The sequence below is a fragment of the Neltuma alba genome, unplaced genomic scaffold (assembly GCF_004799145.2).
Source record: "Neltuma alba isolate B1F8T4 unplaced genomic scaffold, ASM479914v2 tig00013564_pilon, whole genome shotgun sequence".
In the NCBI taxonomy this organism is placed as follows: Eukaryota; Viridiplantae; Streptophyta; class Magnoliopsida; order Fabales; family Fabaceae; genus Neltuma; species Neltuma alba.
In genome coordinates, this window is record NW_021637766.1 from 24,324 (window position 1) to 48,979 (window position 24,656).

Genomic DNA, 24,656 nt, shown 5'->3' on the forward strand with positions numbered 1-24,656 from the left:
TAACAAATGCATTTACAATAATATTAAGAAAATAGTATATATGTTTGTTTGGTGATTACATAATGTGGCTTTCATTATTATATATTTAGGGTTTTGGTTGATTCAGTTAGTTTTGTTTCCATCAAAAGGATAAAGAAATGGACAATGATAAGGGAAAAGCGACATGGGATCCTTACACAACAAAGATTCTAATCGATGTTTGTGCCGAGCAAATAGTGCACAAGGAACGATAAGGAACATCATTTACAAGGCCTGGTTGGAGAAAAATTGAAAAGAACTTTCAAGAAAGGAGCAGGAGAATGTATGACAGAAGGCAATTGAAGAATAGATTTGATATATTGCGAAAAGATTGGAAATTGTGGGATAAACTGGTGTCTGGAGAGACTGGGATTGGTTATGATGTAGCCACAAATAGGATTTTGGCCTCCGATGAGTGGTGGCAACGAAAATTACTGGTAATTATTTCCGTTGGTTGAGTTTTAATTTTGAATATCCGTTACGACTTTGTTTGATTTTGCCTAATTATGTTAATGTAATGTAGGTTGACCCTAATTTCAAGAAATTTAGATATCAGGGGTTGATGTTTGCATCAGAGCTGCAGAAAATATTCAAAGATGTTGTGGCTTCGGGAGAGTATATGTATGCACCATCAGCCTCACAGCCCCAGTCGACACCTGTGACACAGGCTGGTACAGAAGAGGAGGAGGATGTTTATAGAGTTGGCCTGGACCAACAGGAAGGGTCAGGGGACAGTGAAGATGAAAATTTTGGAGTTGACCCAACAGCCAGTGCAGGATTCACCGATGACTTTGCCGGTTGCAACTTAAACACCCCTGCGAGTACTGGACCAAGTGGCTCAGGAAGCTATGGAAAGAGGAAGAGGGGTGAGACGTCTGATGTAAAGAAGAAGAAAAAAGTTGCCGCGTCTATGAAAATTTCCGATAGTCTTAGTGTTATAGCAGCTGCTTCTGACAAGCGAGCAGCAGCACTGGTTGAAGATCCCCAAGTAGTTGACAAGGTTTTAGCACACCTGACTACCGTTGAGGAGCTTAATGATGACAATCAACTATATTATGCATGTGCCAAGATGCTTATGCGGTTGAGGTGGGCTAGGCGAGCCTATTTGGGGTTTATGCATGATAGAAGGAAGTTGTTGGCGTGGTTAATACCGGTAGCACAAGATCCAGACACATGGAAGTAGGCACCTCTAGAATAGGATTTAGTTTAGGATTTAGTTGTTGCACTTGTTAACTTGAAATGTTTGCTGTTTGAACTTGAACTGATGTGACTTGTTGTAGGAACTTTAGTAATGACTATGTAATATATTTATGCTAATTTCTAATTGTCATCTATGTGTTTGGTTTTTCTGTTTGCAGTGTGAAAATTATTTACATGAGGTTTAGTATAGTCCTTATAATGCTTACACTTTGTTGTTATTATAGTTACAGGGTTAACTCCAGAAATGGCTAATTGGAATGATGATTCACAGTGGAATGAAGATACTTTGAGGGATTGGAATGATGATTCACCGTGGAATGAAGATACTTTGAGGGATTGGAAGATTCACAATGGAATGAAGATGACCATTCAAGACGGTTATCCATGATTAATGAGGAATTAACACAATATGAAGCAGTAGGTGCATTGGTTGGTCATTACTGTGAAATGTATATGTTTAAACAACCCTGTAGAACTAGTGAGCAAACAGGAAATTTATGGGTACAAGACATTATGAATGGGCATGATGATCGATGTCCTGAAATGTTTAGAGTGGATAAACATGTTTTCCACCTCTTATGTACTAAATTGGAGGAACATGGTTTGCGAAAGTCTAGGTACATAGGAATTGAAGAAGTGGTCGCGATGTTTTTAAATACGATTGCACATGGACAATGTAATAGATGATCCAGGAACGATTTCAATTTCAGGGGAAACTGTAAGTAGGCACTTTCACAATGTACTATAAGCTTGCCTTAGCCTATCAAGTGAACTTATTCGACCTGTAGATCCTACATTTCGTGGAACTCATAGAAAAATTGAGAATGATCCACGTTATTATCCATTTTTTAAGGACGCAATCGGAGCAATTGATGGTACTCACATACCGTGTGTTGTCCCCGCTACAAAACGAGATAGATTTATTGGCAGAAAGGAAAATCCATCACAAAATGTCATGGTTGTATGTGATTGGGATATGTGTTTCACTTTTGTCTTGGTAGGATGGGAGGGATCTGCACATGATGCTCGTATATTTGACAGCGTTTTTACAAATTCATCTCTAAATTTCCCTCATCCACCTCCAGGTATATGTTTATATGTTCCAATCATGCACGTTTTTAATTATTTTATATTTTCATTCATTTCATAACGTCTGAAATTGTTTCATGAATCTTTAGGAAATATTACTTGGTTGATGCGGGATATCCAACACCAAATGGATATCTAGGTCCATACAGATCTGAGCGCTACCACCTTCCGGACTTCCGACGACAAGTAGGATTCCAAATAGTAACGAAGCCTTCAATTATTATCATTCCAGTTTAAGGTGCACAATAGAAAGAACATTCGGTGTCTGGAAGAATAGATTTCAAATCCTACGAAATATGCGCAGTTACGACTTCCAAACACAAGTGTACTTGGTTTGTGCAACAATGGCCATTCATAACCTTATAAGGAGACATTCAAGCTCTGACTTCTATTTTCAACAAGCTGAAGATGGTAATGTAATTGGCGAACATGATCAGACTGAAGCTAGTCAACCATCACCTTCAAATGTCAATTCACAGTCTTCATCTCATATGAATCGCGTCCGTGATGCAATCAGAGACCAAATTATCCATAGCTTATCAATTAATTAATTATGTAATATTATTATTTCATTTCACTTTGTCGCAATACTACTAATTGGAGTTCAAAACAGTTTTATCCGTTCAAATTATGTTTTGCTTTTATTTGCCTAATATTTTTTATGATTTCTCTAAATTTTTCAATTTTAATTCACTCTAAATTTCACCTCTTCATTATATTATCTCAATTCTTTTTTTTTTTCATGTTTCACTTTATATTTCAAATATTTTTTGATTTTTTAAAAATTTATAATTTAATCCACTCATTAAATTTTATTTCTTCATATTATTTTATTTTAATTTTATTGTATTGTCTTAAATCAATTTTTCATCATGTTTCATTATTTATTAAAACTCATGTCCATTTTGGTAATTTTTCAGTCAAAATTACTTTTACTCAACTATAATCCAAACAAGCTTTTTCCAATCTCATTTTTGTAAATTAGCTTGTCTGAACTCCAATCCAAACACAATTCAGCTTATCCAATTTAACTTTTACCAACTTCACTTTTCTATAAGCTACTTTTTCTATAAGCTGTTTTTCTAATCGCTGATCCAAACGGACCCATAACTTATCTGCAGTAAGCTCCTGAAACTAGCGTTCCAGTAGAAGCCCACAAATCTAGCTCATTGAAGAGCTTATTTGCTTTTTGACCGATGTCAAGAAAATCTCTCTCTCTCTCTCTCTCTCTCTCTCTCCTCTCTCTCTCTCCTCTATGCTCTCTCTCTCTCTCTCTCTCTCTCTCTCTCTCTCTCTCTCTTCTCTCTCTCTCTCTGAGCATCACTGCATTCTTCTCAACATTTTCCAATGCACATCCATCAGTTACTTTTTTTTTCTTTTTTAGAATACAAATCAATTATATGATTTTTTTATAACTTCTCTAAATTTTTAAAATTTAATTCACTCATTAAATTTCACTTCTTCATATTAAATTAATTTAAATTTATTGTATTATGTAAAATTATTTTTTTAGTCATGTTTCATTATCTATCAAAACTCATACCCATTTTGATCATTTGTAACCAAACTTGTTTTTACTCAATCATAATACAAACAACTTTTTACCAATATCACTTTTACAAATTAATTTTTCTGAACTCCAATCCAAACACAATTTAGCTTATCCAATTTAGGACCTAGTTGGCAATATGATGAAACCATGTTTTTGGGACCTAAACCATGGTCTTGGTCCCAAATAGGAGGGGAAATTAATAAACTGCGGTTTTGGGCTCAAAATGATGGTTTCAGAAGAAGTAAATTTATTCTGCTTCTAGCTCAAATTGGAGAGTATGATTGTACCTGTTAGAGTAGATTTCAACGAAAATATGACTTTATCACCCCTCAATTATTTTTTTATAAATATATTTAATCTTATATTTTATAAATATATATACCTATTAATTATTTATTAAATATATTATCTTATATATTATTAATTATATTGGTAAAAAATATATTATTAACAATTTTATTCCCTCAAATTAAAATATATTATAAAATCTATCTTTTATGTAATTATCATATTAACTTATGCTTTTTTTAATAATTTGCACATATAAAAAGTGCTTCTGATAACAACTATCCAAACATTCTCACTTTATCAGAATCTATTCTTCACAAAATCCATTCTTCAAAGAATCTATTCTTCATAAGCTATTCTCCAAACCATGGTTTAATTTCACCCAAACACCTCCTTAACTTTTATCCAACTTTACTTTTTCAAAAGTTAAATTAGTAATAAACTACTTTTCTAATCGTTAATCCAAACGGACCCTAGGTGGCTTTTAAGTAGCTTTTGGCTTTTAATATGTGTGAGTGTGTTTGGAAGAGTTCAGAAAATTAAGATTTTATGTCAAAATCACATACTCAAGCCAAAAGCTAAAAATTGCAGCTTATAGAGTTAAAAAAAATGAGAGAAAAAGACAAAATATGGGTTTTTTATATATTCAAATAAGCTTATTTTTACTCAATCATAATCCAAACAATTTTTTACCAATCTCACTTTTACAAACTAACTTTTTAAAACTCCAACCCAAATAGAATTCACCTTATCCAATTTAACTTTTACCCAATCTTATTTTTCTAAAAGTCATGTTAGAAATAAACTACTTTTTTCACCGCCAATCCAAACGGACCATAAATATGCTGACCACGGTTAGTTTCGCAAAGTCATACTATTTGTGCTTAATATAAGAGCTCAATTTGACTTTCATTTTAATCCTAAATATAAGACCCTAATTTACTTTATCTTTCATATTTATCTATTTTTCTAAGGTAATTCATATAATAATGGCAGTTGTAACCAATATACTTGATTAATAAGGATATTTTAAGAAAGACAACACCTATTTATTACAAATAACTAACCTAACTAGTTTTCTTAATCTACTCAAATTAGTCAACTAACTTTTATATTAAGGACCGGAGATAATAGTTTTAATATTCTCCAACACAAAATCTAACGTGCAAATACAGTTTTTGGGAGGTGTTTGGATATCCGAATAATCACTTTTTAGAAATATTTTTCGCAAATCGAGATAAACTTCTCTACATGTTTACTTCGTATACTATAAAAGTATTTCTAAAACTATAGTTTTAACCTTACCCAAATACCCTCTTGGTCTAGTTTAGTTTTTCGCAAAAATTAAGAATTCTCAAGAAGTTAAAAGCAACCCGCCTTCAAAACTTGAGAAATGAGATGAACATCCTGAGTGGAATTGTCGGAAGCTGTGATTTTCAATTGCGACCCCTGCTTCTTATAGGTTAAATTTTAATTTAATTTTAAATATAAAACCCTAATATATTTTGATTTTTAGATTTATCTTTTTTTAAAGTAGTTATTGTATTAATTGCATGCGTTAAAGATTTCGTCAAATAATAAATCTAGCTAATATATATGATTAGTAAAGGTATTCTAAAAAAGACAACACTTATTTATTATAAATAACTAAATTAATTAATTTTTTATCTTCTCAAATTAGCTAACTAGCTATTATATTAAAAAGTGAAGATAATATTTTATAATTTTGTAAAAAAAATACATCTAACCCTTAGAATAAAAAATTGAAAAAATAGCCAAATACTCTGCAATAAAAATTTTATTGGTGAGAAGGAATTAATTCAGAATATTGGTTTTGTGTGCGAATTTGTAGGATGCTAGTGCTACTTTATGGGTATAAAATTCATCAAGCCCTTCTTACCAATAAAATTTTTAATGGGAGATTTTCCTTAAATTTTTTCTAAATTAATTGAACCCCAAATTTTAATGATTTTTTGTCTTTAATACTAAATAATAGTATAATGATTCCAACTTTCATACAAAAAAGGTATATTAAACAAAAAATTTATACGTGTGTAAATGTATACTTTCTTCAATCTTAAATATAAGAAATGGTTATGGTGTTTGGTCTGGTCTTTTAATATATCTGTGTATCAAATTTGTAGGTTTTTTTCCTCACAACTGATCCTTATTACATTATACATACAGAATTTTAAAAAATCAATATATTTTTATTATTAATAAGTAATTTAAATATTTTTTTAATATCTATAAATTAGTTTTTTGTATTGGTGTTTTTCCTTGTTAACTAGGAAAACCAAACTAGGGGTGTTCATGAAACCCGGTTGCCCGTTATGCCCGCCCAAACCAGCAAAAAAATACCCTGCCTGTCCTAAAAAAGATGGCCCGAAAGAACTATTGGGCATGTTCGAGCTGGGCAAATTGTTGGGCAGGGCTGGGCACTGGGCATGGTATGCTGCCTTGCCCATTTGGCCCTACCTGCAAAAATATATATATTTTATTTATATATATTTTATTTGCCTCATATTTATTTCCTGAATCAAATGCACTGTTGCATTGTTCATTATACTTATTTATTTTTGAATGGTTTTGAGAGTTAGAAACTAGAAAAATAATTAAGTTTAATAAAATATACAAACAACAATTTTTTGTCATAGTCCACTCCTCCTAGCTATTACAAAAACTAGTTTCATAGTATATTAATTAGTAATAACAAAATTAAGGCCAAGTTGCCATTTTAATATAAAGTTACATTAGATTATTTAGAAGAAGATAAATAATTAGTTAATTAATATAGTATATTGATTTGTTGGGCATGAAAGCCCGTCCTGCCTAGCCCGTATTTGCCTAACCCAAACTTAATAGGGCTTTTCATGGGCAGGGCAGGGCCGGGCAGCGGGCTGTATTTTTCAGCCCGTTCATTTTTCGGGCTGGATATCGGACAAGGGTCCTGCTCTGCCCAACCCTACCTATATGTAGCCCTAAACCAAACCACCCATTATATAGCCAAACCTCTATACAGCGCGTGGAGTATTCCAGAGTTATGCAAGAAATAGAAGCTTGCATCCAGTGATTGGAAGAGAGGCTTTACCCAATACATGATACCTGCGTGCCCCATGATCATTTGATGAAGTCATTTGCTCACCAGTCATTTAAACGCGTAGGGCTCAACTTCTAAAGGGTAAACCATGGCCTCAGCCCGGGAAAAAAAAAACAAAGAAAAGAAATTATTCAAGGGGCTATTTGGATGCTTCTTGAAATTATAGTTCCGGAGAAAAAACCATGAAAACACATCATAAAATTCAATAATTGATTAATCATCCAAAAAGCCATGGTTTCAAAGCTTAAACCATGATTTTTCATGAAGCCACCCTTTTTCTATTTTTTGGGTGGAAAACCATGATTTGCTTGGTGTGTGCATATTATGAACGCATATATATTATTTATTTATTATTTATATTTTTTCAGTAATTTACAGATAAAAAATTAATTTGGATAATAACCATTTAAACACTCTTAATTTTATCAAAATTACCTTCTTTTTTTTTTACAAAATCTATTATTCAAAATTATTTTTTAGAAATTATATTATAGATTGTGAAAAATTAGTTCTATTTCAAGAAATTTTATTATAGGAACACCCAGGTCCCAGGTGAAATAATTTCATATTAAGCAAACTTTCATGGCAACAGAAAGCATCAGAGAAAATAAATTATTATTTTCAGTTTTTAATATAAGAGCTGGTGAATTAATTTGAATGGATTAAGAAAGTTTGTTAAGTTAGTCAACTAACTCTTATATTAACAATCTGACATAATATAAGAGTTAAATAACTAAGTTGAGGATATTAAAAAAATTAGTTAAATTAGTTATTTGTTGTATTGATTTTTCTAAACCATCCTCTTCAATTATATACATTAGATAATTGGAATTATCTTTTGGTAGCAACTCCTTATAATCAATGAGATATTTTAAAAAAGATAAAAGACAAAGTGAATTGAAATATTATATTTAAAAACAAATTCAATCCTAACTAATTTCTATGTTAAGATCATGGGGTAAATACTACTACTTCCGGTCCTCATTATAAGGTTTTGTTTATATATTATAAATGAAATCTTATAATTAGGACGGGCAATAATATACAAGATCTACTTTAATTACTCGCTTCAAACTCATCACTTGCGCCAAAATAACTTAACTTTAAATGGACTCACCACTCATTTATATAACCGTTATCAATTCTCTAATCCTGCGATACCAAAGTTTATTTCTAATCCAAGGTTTATATTGTTTTCTTTTTAATCTCCCCATATTTATATTATTATTTTTATCAGTAACTGCATTCCACAACGTCGTTGCCGCATTAAAAAATCAGAAGATTTTTGAACGAGGGTCCATTTAATTTAAGCATTTAAGAATGCTCATGTATCACAAAAAAGATAAAATGGGACCAGAATAGACAAGCTAGTTGATTTTTTTGGATGAGTCGTTAATCCTCAACCACACAAGAAGGGCCCAGATATATCCACACGGTACGCCACGTGGACAACCAGGCCGGATGTCATTTCCACGTGGACCAATAACAAGCGAATGGCTAGCAGCATCACCCAATAAAAACCCACATTTGGATTTGCCTATTATCCCCCTCCTTGCCTCATATACTTTCGTTTTCCCTTCATAGCCTTCATTCTCGGCTCTCACTCTTGCTCTTTCTCTCTCTACTCCGTCTGAGAATCAATGGCTTCCAACACATTGATGAGCTATGGCATTGCCACTGCCTCCTCATTCCCTTCCGTGCTTTCTTCATCTAAATCCAAATTCGCCGCCGCAATCCCACTCCCCGGCGGTGCCTCCGTCGCCTCCTCTTCTCGCTTCACCATGACCGCCGACTGGATGCCCGGCCAGCCCCGACCTCCTTACCTCGACGGTTCAGCCCCTGGGTACGCTCCGATTTTCCACTTTCCCTCAAGATATATAAAGTATTTTCAGTTTATACAACGTTGATGGAATGTTCGAATCGACGGTGATCATATGAAGTTGAGAGACTTAGCGTTGTTTTTAGCTCCATGTTCTTGACGACTGGAATTTAACTTGGATGATGAGTAGTATTGTGTTTGGATGTTTTCCAGTGACTTCGGATTTGACCCTCTTCGTCTAGGGGAAGTGCCGGAGAACCTCGAGAGATACAAAGAATCTGAGCTCATCCACTGCAGATGGGCTATGCTTGCCGTGGTAAGTTTTCACGACGATGCAGAAACAGAGCTATTTCTTGGATCTTGGACTAAATTAAAACAACAGAAATAATTATTATGAAATAAAGGTTTAAATGGATGAATATAGGGAAAATTACTTTGCAGTCGCGTGTAAACAATTGATCTCTAAAACAATCTCACTATTTAGTAGCATGGCGATGACAAGATTGGTGTAGGAGGTGACATCATGTCATGATATATTGACAAATCAGGGGATTTTTTAGTGATTAGATTGTTTATTTAAGACTGCAAAGTAGTTTTCTTATGAATACATTCATATTTCTGATGTAACTGAATGGGTATATAATTGGGCAGCCAGGGATCTTGGTACCAGAAGCAATGGGATTAGGGAACTGGGTAGAAGCTCAGAGATGGGCAGCAGTTCCAGGAGGTCAAGCGACTTACTTGGGGAACCCAGTTCCATGGGGTACCCTGCCAACCATTTTGGTGATTGAATTCCTAGCCATAGCCTTTGTGGAGCACCAACGCAGCATGGAGAAAGACCCCGAGAAGAAGAAGTACCCTGGTGGTGCTTTTGACCCTCTTGGCTACTCTAAAGACCCTGCCAAGTTCCAAGAATACAAAGTCAAAGAAATAAAAAATGGTAAGCATCATTATTATGAGAAATGAATCACATTAATTACCATTATGTGAGCTGATAAAATTGGCATGAAGTTCATATTTTGTATTGGATATTGATTTGTTGGGAGTTCAATGTGTTGTAGGGCGCTTGGCTTTGTTGGCATTTGTGGGGATATGTGTGCAGCAATCAGCATACCCAGGAACAGGGCCATTGGAGAACTTGGCGACTCACTTGGCTGATCCATGGCACAACAACATTGGGGATGTCATCATTCCCAGAGCTCTTTCGCCCTGAGAACTCAAACTCCTTTTCCTGTATCTATTACTAGCTTTGTAATGTAACTCATAAATCATGATATGTTTCACGCTGTGCTAGCTCCAATTAACACTAAAAACTCTGCGTTTCATGGCTCACTGCTTGAAAACTGTCATTTAGCAAGGGACAAATCCCTCACTAAAATACATTTATCCCATACTAAACAGCACTTAGTGACAGAATTATTCGTGGCTAATTTTGTTGCTATTTAACAGAACGCTAAATAATAGTGATAGAATGCTACTTCCTCACTACTACCTCTGGTTCTAATTATAAGATCTTGTTTGCAGACTACAAATAAGGTTTTATAATTAGGCCCGGAAGTAATATTTTGCAAAGGATTTAGTTCCTTTGCTTTTAGCAAGGGACAAATTTCCTTACTATTCCTTCACTATTCATATAGTGGTTTTGAGCGTTTCAATGGTAGATTAGGGACAAATTATGTGCCTTGCCAATTGGCTTTCATCATTTTTTTAGTGATGATAAGGGATTTAGCAAGGTTGTGACATTCCTCACTAATTTAGCGAAGCCTCAATCTCCTCTTAATTCCTTGCTAATGGGTCAAAAATTTTTAAAGTCTCTCACTATTCCCATCACTAAATAGTCAATTAGATTCAGTAATTCCCTCACTCATCTATCAAATTCAATGTTTTGGTTCTTGCATAATCACAACCATTCGTCCAAATCTCTAATCATAATGTACAATGGCATTGATCTGACAAAAGTTTCAATACATATTATATCAATTATAATTAAAGTTCAGAGTATGTATCTTGCTCTATAGAATGTCTCGTGTCTGACATCCTTTGATCCAATGTGAGATGATGGAGGATGAGGAGACGCACAATATTAAATTATTAATACTCCTTCGATTTTTACTATAAGTCCTATTTAACTAATTTGATTAAAATAAACAAGTTAGGTAAGTTAGTTGATTATAAGAAATGTGACACATTTTTTCTAAAACACCATAATCATCTTTCTTAATACCTCTCTCTCTTTTGCTTGATTATGGTTGATAGAGTATCTATAGGGGTAATTTAGAGAAAATTGATAAGTATGAGAAATGGGTCTTATATTTAGATTAAAACCAACTCAACAATTTGATCCTATATTAATAACCGGAGGAGTATTAATTTTTATTAAATAGACAGACACTAATGGCTTAAAATTATAAATAGAATTTAATTTACGACTTCTCAACTATAAAGGAGGTTTCATACCTTACAACTTACAAGACCATTGACATTAATGTTAAATATTGATTTCCTAGCAAAGCCACATTGCTACAGCAGCAAGTGATCCGAACCCATTCTTCCAGAATTTTTCGTTCCACCAATTGCCTTCAACCATTCTTGAGCCACATGTTCTGATGAGAGACTGGCTTGAGTTTGAATAAAGTCACCATCTGCATCATTTTGTTGGACTATTACAATATTGAGAACACATATCGTCGAACTTGCCCCCCGGGACCCTATAATAAGTAATACCATATACTAATATATGAAAAGAAATGAAATTTAAATGCATTTTGTATTTTGATTAAACTTTTTATTTTTTGAAAACAAAATACCAGCAAGTATTGGTTTTCCGGTGATAATATTACAAGGTTTAGACAAACCAGCAAATAACCATTCCCATTTGATAATTTCGCAGCTTTTTCAGAGCAATTCTCACCAAAAGCAGCAAATTAATTGCGTATCAAAAGAAAAGTTAGGAAAGAAATTTGTTTCGAAAATTTTTGCTTTGAAGCGCTAAGCGCTTAAATTTTTTTTTTTTGTGTAAAATAATTTTAAAAGTTTAAAATTGTAATAATATTTTTTTTATCATTAGAAATTTTAAAAGTCAATTTACTACTACCTCCGATCCTTAATATAACACACTGTTTGACTTTTATTTTGATCCTAAATATAAGACCCCAATCCACTTTGTCTCTCATATTTATACATTTTTTTTCAAAGTAACCCTTCTAACAATAATAATTCTAGTCAATAAACTTGATTAACAAGGATATTTTAGGAAAGACAACACCTATTTAGGACAAATAACTAACTTAACTTACTTCCTTAATCTTCTTAAATTAGTCAACTGACTCTTATAATTATGATCGGAGGTAGTATTTTACTGTGTTAGTTTTTCAAAATGGTAGAAAACAATATTACTAAACTTTCATAACAAATTTGCGGATGCGTAATATTCTCAAATGAAAACTTTTGAAATAAATTTAATTTTAACTCTCCCCCCCGGTTGTGTACAATTAAGGGATGAAGTTATTTTAAATCATCTTGCTTAGATACTCGATTTATTGACTGGCAAAAAACTAAAAAAGCCCAATTTATTCGGATACACGTCCCTGTTTTTTATTGACATGTCTCCTATTTTCGGCTTTTTTTACCAATATACGATAAACAGTAAAACTATATACCAAAATGCTGCACTTTTGAAACTATTTACTAATATACTGCACTTAAAATTATTCTTGGCAAGAACAATTTAAAATTACACACAAGTCGTTCTTGGCGTGAACGATTTCTGAAATCGTTCACGCCAAGAACGATTTTACTTTTTCCTGTTCACTCTCTCACATACGAATCTCTGCCAATTTTACATGCAAAAATAAGAATCCTTGACAATGCTCACATGAGGCTACAACGTCTATATTGATTAAAATTTGAAAATCCTAATTTTTTTAATTTTTTAAATAGAGCTTGATGAAATTTTCTGTCATTTCCTCTTCTTTTTATTTTTCTCATACCAAACAATACGTAACAAAAAATTATGCTTTGATTGTAAATTTTTAATTGTAGCAATTAAGTTGCAGGACTAAATTATTATTATTATTATTTTGGTCACAGGTATAAAAGGTCTATGCCTAATATTTGATTTCTCGTCAAACCGAACAAATGCCACACAACTGGCTTTTTTACCAAAATACTACAAAGAGTAAAATTATATACTAATATGCTGTACTTTTAAAAGTATTTACTAGTATGCTACACTTAAAATCGTTCTTCAGGTGAATAATTTTTAAAGTCATTTATCTGCTGAACGACTTCTTCATTTAACAAATGTTTACGCCAAGAACAATTTTTAAAATCGTTTACGCCAAGAACAATTTTTAAAATCGTTCACGCCAAGAACGACTTGTGTGTAATTTGAAAGTCGTTCTTACCAAGAATGATTTTAAGTGCAGATAAATGCTACACAAGCTTTCATGCACATCAAGGATAAATTATGAAGAAATCGTTCAGCAGATAAATGACTTTAAAAATTATTCACCTGAAGAACGATTTTAAGTGTAGCATATTAGTAAATATTTTTAAAAATACCGCATATTAGTATATAATTTTACTTTTTGTAGTATTTTGGTAAAAAAGCCTGTCGTGTGGCATTTGTTCGGTTTGACGAGAAATCAAGTATTGGATGGACCTTTTATGCCTGTGACCAAAATAATAATAATAATAATTTAGTCCTGCAACTTAATTGCTACAATTAAAAATTTACAATCAAAGCATAATTTTTTTTGTTACGTATTGTTTGGTATGAGAAAAATAAAAAGAAGAGGAAATGACAGAAAATTTCATCAAGCTCTATTTAAAAAATTAAAAAAATTAGATTTTCAAATTTTAACCCAATATAGACGTTGTAGCCTCATGTGAGTATTGTCAAGGATTCTTATTTTTGCATGTAAAATTTGCAGAGATTCGTATGTGGGAGAGGGAACAAGAAAAAGTAAAATCGTTCTTAGCGTGAACGATTTCAGAAATCGCTCACGCCAAGAACGACTTGTGTGTAATTTCAAAAACGACTTGTGTGTAATTTCAAAATCGTTCTTGCCAAGAACGATTTTAAGTACAGTATATTGGTAAATAGTTTCAAAAGTATAGCATTTTGGTATATAATTTTACTGTTAATCTATATTGGTAAAAAAGCCCCTATTATCTTTCCTTTTTCAAAAATAGAAAAAGAAAAAAACAGAAAATAACTGCGTCCCGCCTTCCTTCAAGGTTTCAGCTATTCCCACCCAGCGTGCTGCCGTCTCCGCGCCTCAATATCAGACTCTACTATACCCACCTGAGCGGCGCTTTACCAGACCGGCAAATCCACCACGGCGAGTCGGCAACGACGCCAACCACCGTCTTCGTCACTCGACATCGACGGCTATAACTTCTCGCTCCTCTACGCCACTGCGTTTTCCCCTTCTGCGCCTCAGCCTTTCGTTCTCCTTCACTCCCTAGTTTGAAATTCCAGAGATTCGATTGTCTTCTTCACCTTCATTTTGCGTTCTTCGCTTGCGCCTCTGCCTCTCCCAGAGTCCCAGTGTCCCACTCTGCCTGCTAGTTGCTAGACTGCTAGCGTTTTATTAACAGAATAGCTTGGAGGGAAAAGCACAAAACTGTACGTCATTTTTGCTTCTGAGCACCCGGCGCACCGAAGCCTATTACCAAATTCGACTTCTATACTTACCTGTCTTGCCAGACTCAGCCGCTTAGGTAGGTGCTCCTTTACCGAAACCATTCGTTTTATCAAAGCTCAACACCCTACGGAAGACAAGAACCAGTTATTTTCTGTGTTGGAACTCTTGTATTTCTCATATTTATGCTGTTCGGATTCCCCCTTTGGATTATAGCTTTGTTGTCCTTTTCATGGTTTGATATTTTGTTGGTTGTTTCTGGTGCAGCTCATTAAAATCGAATGATTTGATGGAATATCCAGCTGTTGCTTCTGAAATGCCGAGCCTACCCTGTCTTCAACATCCCAGCAGGGTTTTCAATAATTCCAAGTATATTAACGTTACGGTTCGTGTCAAATCCTTATGTAGTGTTGCAATGGGCACAAGCAATTCAGCCTTTGTGGATAGGCAAAGCTTAATGAGTCAGGCTAACACTGAAAATTTATGGGCAATGCCTGGAAGAAGAGTTCCTGGTTTGAAAAGGACCAATTCAGAGTCTCACAGGGACAGTAAAGAAGAGGAGCCTGTGAATGTGAATAGCAAGGAGAGGATTAAACAGTATTCAGCATGGCTGCATACTTGTGCTTTCAAAGACTCTTTGAATGAGGGAAGGGCCGTACACGGCCATCAGGTAAGGAGTGGGGTGGACCCAGATTCTCACTTTTGGGTTTCACTCATTAACATGTATGCAAAATGTGGTTGTCCAGCTTATGCACGACAGGTGCTTGCTAACATGTCTCAACAAGATGTTGTATCTTGGACCACAGTGATTAACGGTTTTGTAGCTCAAGGCAATGCCAGGGAAGGTATAAATTTGTTCTGTGAGATGCGTAGGGAAGGTATAAGGCCCAATGAGTTCACCTTAGCCACTTGTTTGAGAGCCTGTTGTATGTGTGCGAACATAGATTTTGGGAAACAGGTTAAAGCAGAAGCAATTAAGGTTGGCTTATTATCTGATTCATTTATTGGGTCTGCACTAATTGACCTCTATGCTAAATGTGGTGAAATAAGCCTCGCTGATAAGATGTTCTTTTGCATGCCTGAGCAGAACGAAGTTTTATGGAATGTATTGCTTAGTCGCCATGCTCAATTGGGCCATGGCAAAGAAATTATTAGATTGTTTGGAAAAATGCTAAAATCGGAAGTGAAGTTCAGTAAATATACCTTATCCAGTGTTCTAAAGGGTTGTGAGAATTCAGGAGACCTGAGAAATGGCCAGATTGCGCATTGTTTGGCAATCAAAAGTGGGTTTGAGCTAGATAATTTCTTGGCCTGCAATCTTATAGATATGTACTCAACCTGTTTGCTGGTAGGTGATGCCCTAAGACTTTTCTCCATGATGGAAGATCATGATGTTGTGTCCTGGAGTACTATGATCTCTTGCCTTGATCAGCAAGGGCATCACAGTGAAGCAACCAAGCTGTTTAACTTGATGAGACGTAGGCATGTTCAACCAAATCAATTTACCTTTGCGAGTGTTGTCAGTGCTTCCACTGAAATGGGGAACTTGCATATTGGAGAAAGTATCCATGCTTGTATTCTGAAATATGGGTTTGAATCTGATATCTCAGTAAGTAATGCCCTCATCAGGATGTACATGAAAAATGGCTGTGTGCATGATGGTGCCCGTGTCTTTGAGGCAATGGCAGGACGAGATCTTATCTCTTGGAATTCTTTGTTGTCTGGATATCATGACTATGATTATAGTGAATCAGGTCCCAGAACTTTTTATCAGATGCTTGTGGAAGGTTTTAGACCCAATATGTATTCGTTCATCAGTGTTTTAAGATCTTGCTCTAGCCACTTAGACTTAGGCTTTGGCAAGCAAGTTCATGCTCAGGTTTTTAAAAACAACCTTAATGGCAATGACTATGTTGTGACAGCCCTTTTGGACATGTATGCCAAATGTGGGTGTATGGAAGAATCCTGTGTGGCTTTTAACAAGTTGGTTAGTCGAAATGTCTTTACATGGACAGTAATTATCACTGGTTTTGTCCAGAATGACCTAGCAGAGAAGGCTATTGATTGCATCAATCTAATGCAGAGAGAAGGAGTAAAACCCAATGAGTTCACTCTTGCTAGTTGTATAAGTGGTTGTTCCCGAATTACTGCCACTGAAAGTGGAAGACAGCTTCACTCAATGGTAATTAAGAGTGGACATCTGTGTGATATGTTTGTTTCCAGTGCCCTTGTTGATATGTATGCAAAATGTGGGCGCATTGAAGATGCTGAGATTATATTTAAGGGCTTGGTTGGATATGATACGGTATTGTGGAACACTATGATATGTGGCTTTTCTGCACATGGTCAAGGAGAAAAGGCCCTCAAGATCTTTGAAGAAATGAAAGACAACAACTACTTACCTGATGAAGTTACCTTTATAGGTGTTCTTTCTGCTTGTAGTCACATTGGTCTTGTTGAAGAAGGGAAACAGTACTTTGATTGCATGAGCAGCTTGTATGGCATAAGTCCTACGGATGAGCATTATGCTTGTATGGTTGATATTCTCAGCCGTGCTGGAAGATTTGATGAGGTTGAAAGCCTAGTTGAGGAGATGAATTTGACACATAATGCCTTAGTCTGGGAGACCATTTTGGGCGCATGCGCAAAACATGGAAACATTAAACTTGGTGAACGAGCATCAGAGAAGATCTTTGAGCTTAAACCTGAGACAGACTCAAATTACATATTGCTGTCTAACATTTTTGCTGGTAAAGAAAAGTGGACAGAGGTCAAAAAAGTGAGGGCCTTGATGTCCAGCCAGGGTGTGAAAAAGGAACCTGGATGTAGTTGGGTAGAGATCAATAATCAAGTACATGTCTTTGTGTCTGATGGAGTGCATCCAAGTATACTGGAAATTCATTCGAAGTTGGAAGAGCTGGATAGAAAACTCAGATCAGTGGGTTATGTCCCCCAAATAGAACATGTTCTTCATAAAGTTCATGATGAAGAGAAACGGGATTATCTCATTCATCATAGTGAAAAGCTGGCTCTTGCATTTGCACTATTGAGCACTACCCCTAAGAAACAGATCAGGATTTTTAAAAACCTCCGCATCTGTGGTGACTGCCATAATTATATGAAACTTGTCTCAGACATAACCGATAGAGAAATAGTTGTTCGTGATGTTAAGCGGTTCCATCATTTCAAGGGTGGATATTGTTCTTGTCAGGACTATTGGTGATTTAGTTCTAGAAACAAGTCCCCCAAATTCACATCCAAGCACTTCTCTATATCTCATAGAACCACATGTACTCCTATATTTGAGAAGTCATCCATAAACCTCTTGGAAGGTACTGACCACTAAGATTAAATTACAGTTTTACATAACACGCATATGGACTTACAGATGTCTTTTTTGCTTTCTCTATTTGCTTTCAGGGACGTACACAGTTATACAAGCATTGAAGAACACTCGCCCAAACCTAAATAAATGGAGAGAAGTGCTTAAGCATAATGATAGCCTATTCCCATGCTCAGGTATCTTAGTTTTGTTAATGTGATACACAAAATTTATTAAAACAAAATACAATGTGTTTGATAGTTAATATGTCTTATGAAAATATGATTGAAGTAAATAAAGATGAATTGTACTGAGAGTCTGAGACCAAGGGACTCTGCATGCTTAATTGAAGTCAGTTTTAAAATTGTAGAAACAATTGATGTAGCCTGGTTTGATCTTTAATTTTTTTATTTTCCTTTTTTAAAGGCTGTAGATTTCCTTATAAGGTGGCTATTTGAACATAAGCATACTTTATCTTATATAAAGGAAAACAGTGCCTTGTGATACTTTTGATGATCTCTTTCCCACTAGTAGATACATTGGACTTTACATGCCTCTTAGCAAACTAGTAGCTTGTTGTTTGTGGACAAATGCTCACGTAATTTGTGAAAGTATTCTTTATATTTAGATGGAACTACTATGGAAATTAGGCTTTCATATATGCAATCTTTTCTGCATGTCTGACTTTAAGTAATGAAATTTAGCACGTCAATGCTCTTTAATTGTGTCTTATGCGGGAATGATACTGGCTGGATTATGTGCCTTGTGTGTGAATTTCATTCATGTTATCCAATTAGAGGCAATTGTTTAGAATTTTTTGGCGTTGATTTTATCTCAAGTCATTCCTTTAATATGTGCCACTAAATTTGATTTATATACCGATCCCACTATATTATTTTAATTTCTAACCAGATAAATACGGTAATTTGTTGCACTCCACCCCCGTGTTCTCCTTGTTTAGATTTTCTATCATAATAATCATTGCGGACAAGTCTGCACAAAATACTATATAGATCCATCAGTTGTCAGAGTGGGCTGCATATCTATCAAGAGGAGTGCATGAAGATGGGCCATGGATCACTAGAATGCCAACAAATATACTGGAAGATGTGTCTGTTACCCTTTGGTTTCACTGTAATATGGTTCTTTTCAAGGATCATCCTCCTCAACAATGATGGTTCCACGTCAAGATTACTCAGGCACGAAGTGAAAGGTGGATCCCGTGTCGTTAAAGAAATGCAGAACTAATCCTTTCAATTTATTAAAGATGGATTATGTCACAAGTAAGTATAATGGATGTCCTATATTGAACAAGAATCAAGACTTTAGATAACATTTAATCCGATGGCTCAGATCATATTGATTACTGCTAGTGACGCTCTGGAGAAGCTGCCGCATTCAAAGTAGGGGATTATCATGTTCAGTTGTGAAGGACCAAGTCAGATGGGAAGAGCAAACGAAGCAAGAGGATGCCCTGGACTAATCCCTTCTGAACATAGTCCTCTCCATGTTATTCACATAACAACAATGGTATACATATTTTTTTTAAAAATAAATTGTGTCAATCTTATACAAAGTGACATAGATGTTCTGTGTTAAACTAATAGCCTGATCTCAATTTTATTTGTAGCTTCAAATTGTCTTTTGCAAGTTTGAAATTTGTCTTAACTGTCTTTAATCTTGTCTCTTTGGAGGTGAACACTGAACATACAGTGGGAAATCGTAAAACAATGAAACTCGGACCTCAAGTTTCTTTTTTCTCGCCATTGATTGCGTGGTTCAGTCGGCATTAAATTAAAAAAATAGTCTTATTGTACTAAGTGGGTCTAATTATATTCATCATGCAACATCATTGTGCCTTTATTTATTTATTTATAAAACATCATTGTGCTATATGCCATTAAACAGTGTATCTGGATTGATAACTTTTCTTAGTGTTCTTTTTATTCTCCTACCTCTTTTTACGGGGCTAAAAATTATCAGCTCCCACATATCTCAAGATATGCTAGTTCTTCTAATTCCTTAAATCTTAGCTTGTTGAAGTTTGTCCGCCATAAAAAGCATATCATGTCCATGGCAACGCTTTCCTCGAAAGGGATTCGTATTATAGCTGTAGATATTCTTAGACTATTTAACCTATCCTCCTTTTCTTTTCCCATTATCAGTCAAAGTGCATTATTTCCTTTGTTAGCTTTCCTCCTCTAGGTTCTTCTATGGGATCCCTGTAATTATTAACTTTGAAATCCTTTTTCTGTATCATATACAGCTTTTGATCTTTCTATGAAAAAAAACATATTAGTTCAGACCCGCTTATTAGTGCCTCCATTGGCATTCTTTGCATGTAACCAAATGATTTTTTAAAAAAATAATTTCTCCTCAATAAATTTCACACCAAGTTATCTTATAATATGGTTATGACAGATCTTGGCTTACCCCAATTTTAAGCCTAACATTCAGTATCATATAATTTCATTGGTTTTCTAGCGGTTCAATAAAATCTACAATCAAGCTAAGTAGGAGTTTTGCGATCAAAATGAACTCCTTATGCCTTTCATCATTTCAACCATCTAGATTATTACCTTTGAGCCCTAATACAAAGCTTAGTTGGAGGGTTAGATTTGAGTCTAAATATAGCATCTCAATTCACAGTCTTTTTTTTTCCTAAAATATTCTTATTGATAGCAAGAGATTCTCATCAAGGGATAATTCTCATTATCCAATACACATAATTGAAGATGATATTTTAGAAAGGTCAATACAGATGTGATAAATAACCAATTTAAGTAATTTTCTTAATATTTCTAAATTAGTTATCTAGTTCTTATATTAAGGGCAAAAAATAATATATCTTAAGGATGATCCTCGATAGAGTATAAACCAATTCCTACAGGGAACTCTTTTGTCTCAACTCTCAATGCTTTCACACTAGTTTTATACTTTATAGATCTAATATAAGCAACATAAACACTTTTTTTAGGAAAAATTGTAATAAGGTCCCATTCAAGAGACTTAAATACAAAAAAGTCTATTAAAATCATCAAATTAATTTGAAGTCTTTTGCAATAAATTCTATTTGTTTTAATTATCAAATTACCCTCTTTTTTTTAAGTATGCATTGATAACTAAAAGTACAATCATTAGTAACTTAACATGTAACTATTAACAACTATTGCGGCAGATATTACCAACTTATGTATTATATTTTTGTGATGCGTTGAGAAAATATATTGTTAATATATACCGTGATAATTGTTAACATACCGTGATAGTTGTTAATAACTTCTCTTTCAATTGTCAATACATATTTAAAAAAAATAAGGGCAATTTGATAATTAAACAAAAAAATATCTTGCAATGAAATCTCTTAGAACTTTAAAATAATTTGATAGTTTTAAGAGACTTTTTTCTATTTAATTCTCTTAGATGAGACCTTATTATAATTTTTTTTAATACTTTGCAAAGCGTATATCTTGGTACACAATCATGAACTTCTTCCACGCGCACTCGCCAGAAAACCCTAGCATTAATTTGCCATTTAACCCATTCATAAATCAAAAAGTTTATTTACTTTTTTTTTTTTTAAACTTAAGTGGCCGTTTGGGCAGGGCTTTTTTAGTTTCTTTTGGGCTTCTACGTGGGCTTATCTATCAGGGGCCTTTCACACTATTTTCAGGTGGGGGATCATCCTCTCGTTGTTATTCTTACAAAATCATGGAATCCTATGATAGTTGAGATTATCAATTATGGGTTCAGCACTACACCCTTTTGATCAAAAGAGAGGTCCCATGGCCCTGATGAGCTTTCAGGACTCAACTCATCTAAATTTTTTTATACCAAAAAAAAAAAAAAAAAGAAAGGTCCCATGGCGGTACTTGGAGAGGCATCTTAGAATAAGGGTTTTTAGGTTAATGCTTGAGGGTATAGTGAAGGTTTGTCCTGTCCAACATTGATCACCGGAAAGAGCCATTCAAATGCTCTGCCTTTGGCTTGGGTTGAGCCGAGCTCCTACCTAAAATTTAGGTACCAAAAGAAAAATTAATTATTTAGGCAAGTTGCATAGTGCTTGTGGAGTACCAATTGTTTGTTAGTGTGGCATCTACAGCTCTGAAGGCAGATTGGCTTCTAAAAGATAATCTTAGTCGCACTGGTTACGACAATTTTTATCTATGATAGTGATCAGAAGAAGTGGACTCTTTTTTTTTTTTTTCAAGTATGGATGTGGAATTTCACTTTTCCTTCCCTTACAAAATTATGAAATGTTTTGGATGTTCTCAATATTAATTAGAGTTGGGTTAGGTTTATAAAAGTCTTGGTTGAAAGTGACTCCTCTAGCTTGTCGTGACTTGTCCATGATTCTTTCTCAAGTCTTCTTCCTTTCAAATTAATAATTAATTTATCTCTAATATGTAGGCCATATTATGGAAAGTGCAAAAGATGTGCTTCCTTAAGCTTGAAGTAGTTTGATATGTTTAATACAATATGATAAAAATAAAGTGAAATAAAGACTTTAAAAATTACTAAATTTCAAATCAGGATTCGTTATAAAAGGTTTTGACAACATTGGATTTGCAAAATAACATATTTTTGTGAGATATATGATTTGGAATTTGGTCTTTTCTTATCATTTTCCCAATAAAGAAGTGGTATGAAAAATACGAATAAAATATAATAAAAAACAAACAATTATTGTTCGATTAAATAATAGTTAATATAATAATGAATATTACAGTTTGCGATTTTTTCAGAAGTACGATAAGAAAGGAAAAAGATTTTGCTTTCCTTGCCCCAAATACCCTCTGAGTGTTTCTGCTAATCACTATTACTAATTTTAAATATCTCACGGGTTGACGCACGTTATATTTGGATTGTTCTAATATTATTATGTTTTCAGGTACCCGCGCCTGTTAAGGTTTTTTGTGTAGTGCTTCTTTGTTTGTTTGGATTTCAGGGTCTTTTTCTCGACAACAAAATGACAAAATATGCTTCACCATGTCCATCAATTATAGTGATTAGAATCATATTTATTGAAGTTTAAATAAGAGAAAAGCTGTATTATTGTCCATGGGCTGAGTGAGAACAATGCGTTTTCTATATACTACCTCCGCTCCTAATAATAAGACTAGTTGGCTAATTGAGGAGATTAAAGAAATAAGTTAAGTTGTTTTTTGTAACAAATAGATGTTGTCATTCCTAAAACATTCCTATTAATCAAGTGTATTAGCTAGAATTATTATTATTAGAAGGACTATTTGAAAAAAATATGAATAAATATGAGAGACAAAGTGGATTGGGGTCTTATATTAGGACCAAATAAAAGTTCAACGAGGTCTTATATAAGGACCGAGGTAGTATCTTCTATTAACACAAAAATAAAATTTTATGATAATTGATTGGGACTAAAAAAATTCCCCATTGCAAAATTTATTATCAAAAAGCACCTAAAATTTATTTAAGGACTATGTTGAAAAAATATGCATAAATATGAGAGACAAAGTGGATTGGGGTCTTATATTTAGGACCGAAATAAAATTCAAACGAGATCTTATATTAAGGACCGGAGGTAGTATCTTATATTGACACAAAAATAAAATTTTATGATAATTGATTGGCACTAAAAAAATTCCCCATTGCAAAATTTACTATCAAAAAGCACCTAAAATTTATTTAAAGATTCAGGTGCAGTGTATTTTCAACAGGTGTAACTCTTTTTCAACTATTTACAACATATTTTCAATTAGGTGTACAATGGAAGATAGTTGCACAAGATAGTTATTCGTGTTCAAAATGAGTTACCCATTCAAGGAGGGCCTACGAATTTAGGTATATGTGCCTGTGCACAATAAATTATGTAATGAGGGGTTTTTGTTTCAGCAAATTTTCCTAATTGATGATTAGAAATAAAACTAAAAACAAAAAGTTAAAAGAGAATGAAAAGGAAAGAGATGCATATTATATCTGTGAAGTTGATAGTTAAGTGTGCGGAGATGAAGAAGAGGAGAAAAGGTAAATAAACAAAGCTAGAGAGAAACAAAGGCATAATAAGCAAACAGTATAATTAGCTGAAACTTAGATACAAATAGAAAGAAACAAAAAGTGATGGGAGGAAGGCTAAGATATGAGTTAACATGTGACAAAAACTTGCTAGAGGGGGAATGCGCATGACAAAGAGGGTTTTTAGGGTTTTTGATGATACAGAGAAAAAAACAGACAGAGAAGGATGTGAATATGAAGAACACAGACTAAGCCAAAACCAAAACAACAATTTGGGTTTCTCCTAAAAAGGGGAGCAAATCAAAGTATGGGAGAGAAGAAAATAAATAAATAAATAAATAAAGCTTGAGAGAGAGAGAGGGTTAGTTCTTGGTACAATCTCACAAAGAAAATGTACATACAAGCGTGTTTGGTTTGTGTTAAATCCAAGAATCACCAAACTGAAACCCCATTCTTATATTTAGCTTTACGAATTGACTGATGGTACGATAATATATATATTCTTTGTATATAGCTTCATGTTCATATGTGGCCTGTGTGTGTGTGTGTGTGAGAGAGAGGAGAGAGAGAGATGGGGGGAGAGAGAGAGAGGCACATGCAGTTCTGCAGAGGCAACCTCATCACCAATG

General features: G+C 34.1%; 2 protein-coding genes across 5 annotated transcripts; both read left to right on the forward strand.

Annotated features, from left to right (window-relative positions):
• Positions 1–8,824: 8,824 nt before the first annotated feature.
• On the forward strand, positions 8,825–10,478 carry LOC114738241 (chlorophyll a-b binding protein 6, chloroplastic). The gene is made up of 4 exons (XM_028926278.1): positions 8,825–9,090; positions 9,280–9,382; positions 9,718–10,006; positions 10,128–10,478. Exons 1-4 carry the CDS (start codon positions 8,888–8,890, stop codon positions 10,277–10,279), a joined length of 747 nt encoding a protein of 248 aa, XP_028782111.1. The 5' UTR covers positions 8,825–8,887; the 3' UTR covers positions 10,280–10,478.
• Positions 10,479–14,576: 4,098 nt separating this feature from the next.
• LOC114738247 (pentatricopeptide repeat-containing protein At2g03880, mitochondrial-like) lies at positions 14,577–19,709 on the forward strand. 4 transcript variants are annotated; one of them, XM_028926284.1, is made up of 5 exons: positions 14,577–14,793; positions 14,982–18,046; positions 18,135–18,233; positions 18,949–19,319; positions 19,390–19,709. In XM_028926284.1, the coding sequence occupies exon 2, from the start codon at positions 15,004–15,006 to the stop codon at positions 17,935–17,937; it is 2,934 nt and encodes a 977-aa protein (XP_028782117.1). In that variant the 5' UTR covers positions 14,577–14,793; positions 14,982–15,003; the 3' UTR covers positions 17,938–18,046; positions 18,135–18,233; positions 18,949–19,319; positions 19,390–19,709. The 4 variants fall into 4 exon arrangements, with proteins under 4 accessions (XP_028782117.1, XP_028782116.1, XP_028782115.1 ...); XM_028926283.1 differs by having other exon boundaries at positions 19,410–19,709; XM_028926282.1 differs by having other exon boundaries at positions 18,949–19,709.
• The last annotated feature ends 4,947 nt before the right edge of the window (positions 19,710–24,656 follow it).

What these genes read in the sequence shown, in the direction of transcription:
- LOC114738241 (XM_028926278.1), top strand. Translation starts at nt 8,888, where the DNA reads ATGGCTTCCAACACATTGATGAGCTATGGCATTGCCACTGCCTCCTCA. An exon ending in GATGGGCTATGCTTGCCGTG is followed by an intron (nt 9,383 to 9,717) that starts GTAAGTTTTCAC and finishes ATAATTGGGCAG; the next exon opens with CCAGGGATCTTGGTACCAGA. An exon ending in AGTCAAAGAAATAAAAAATG is followed by an intron (nt 10,007 to 10,127) that starts GTAAGCATCATT and finishes AATGTGTTGTAG; the next exon opens with GGCGCTTGGCTTTGTTGGCA.
- LOC114738247 (XM_028926282.1), top strand. Translation starts at nt 15,004, where the DNA reads ATGGAATATCCAGCTGTTGCTTCTGAAATGCCGAGCCTACCCTGTCTT.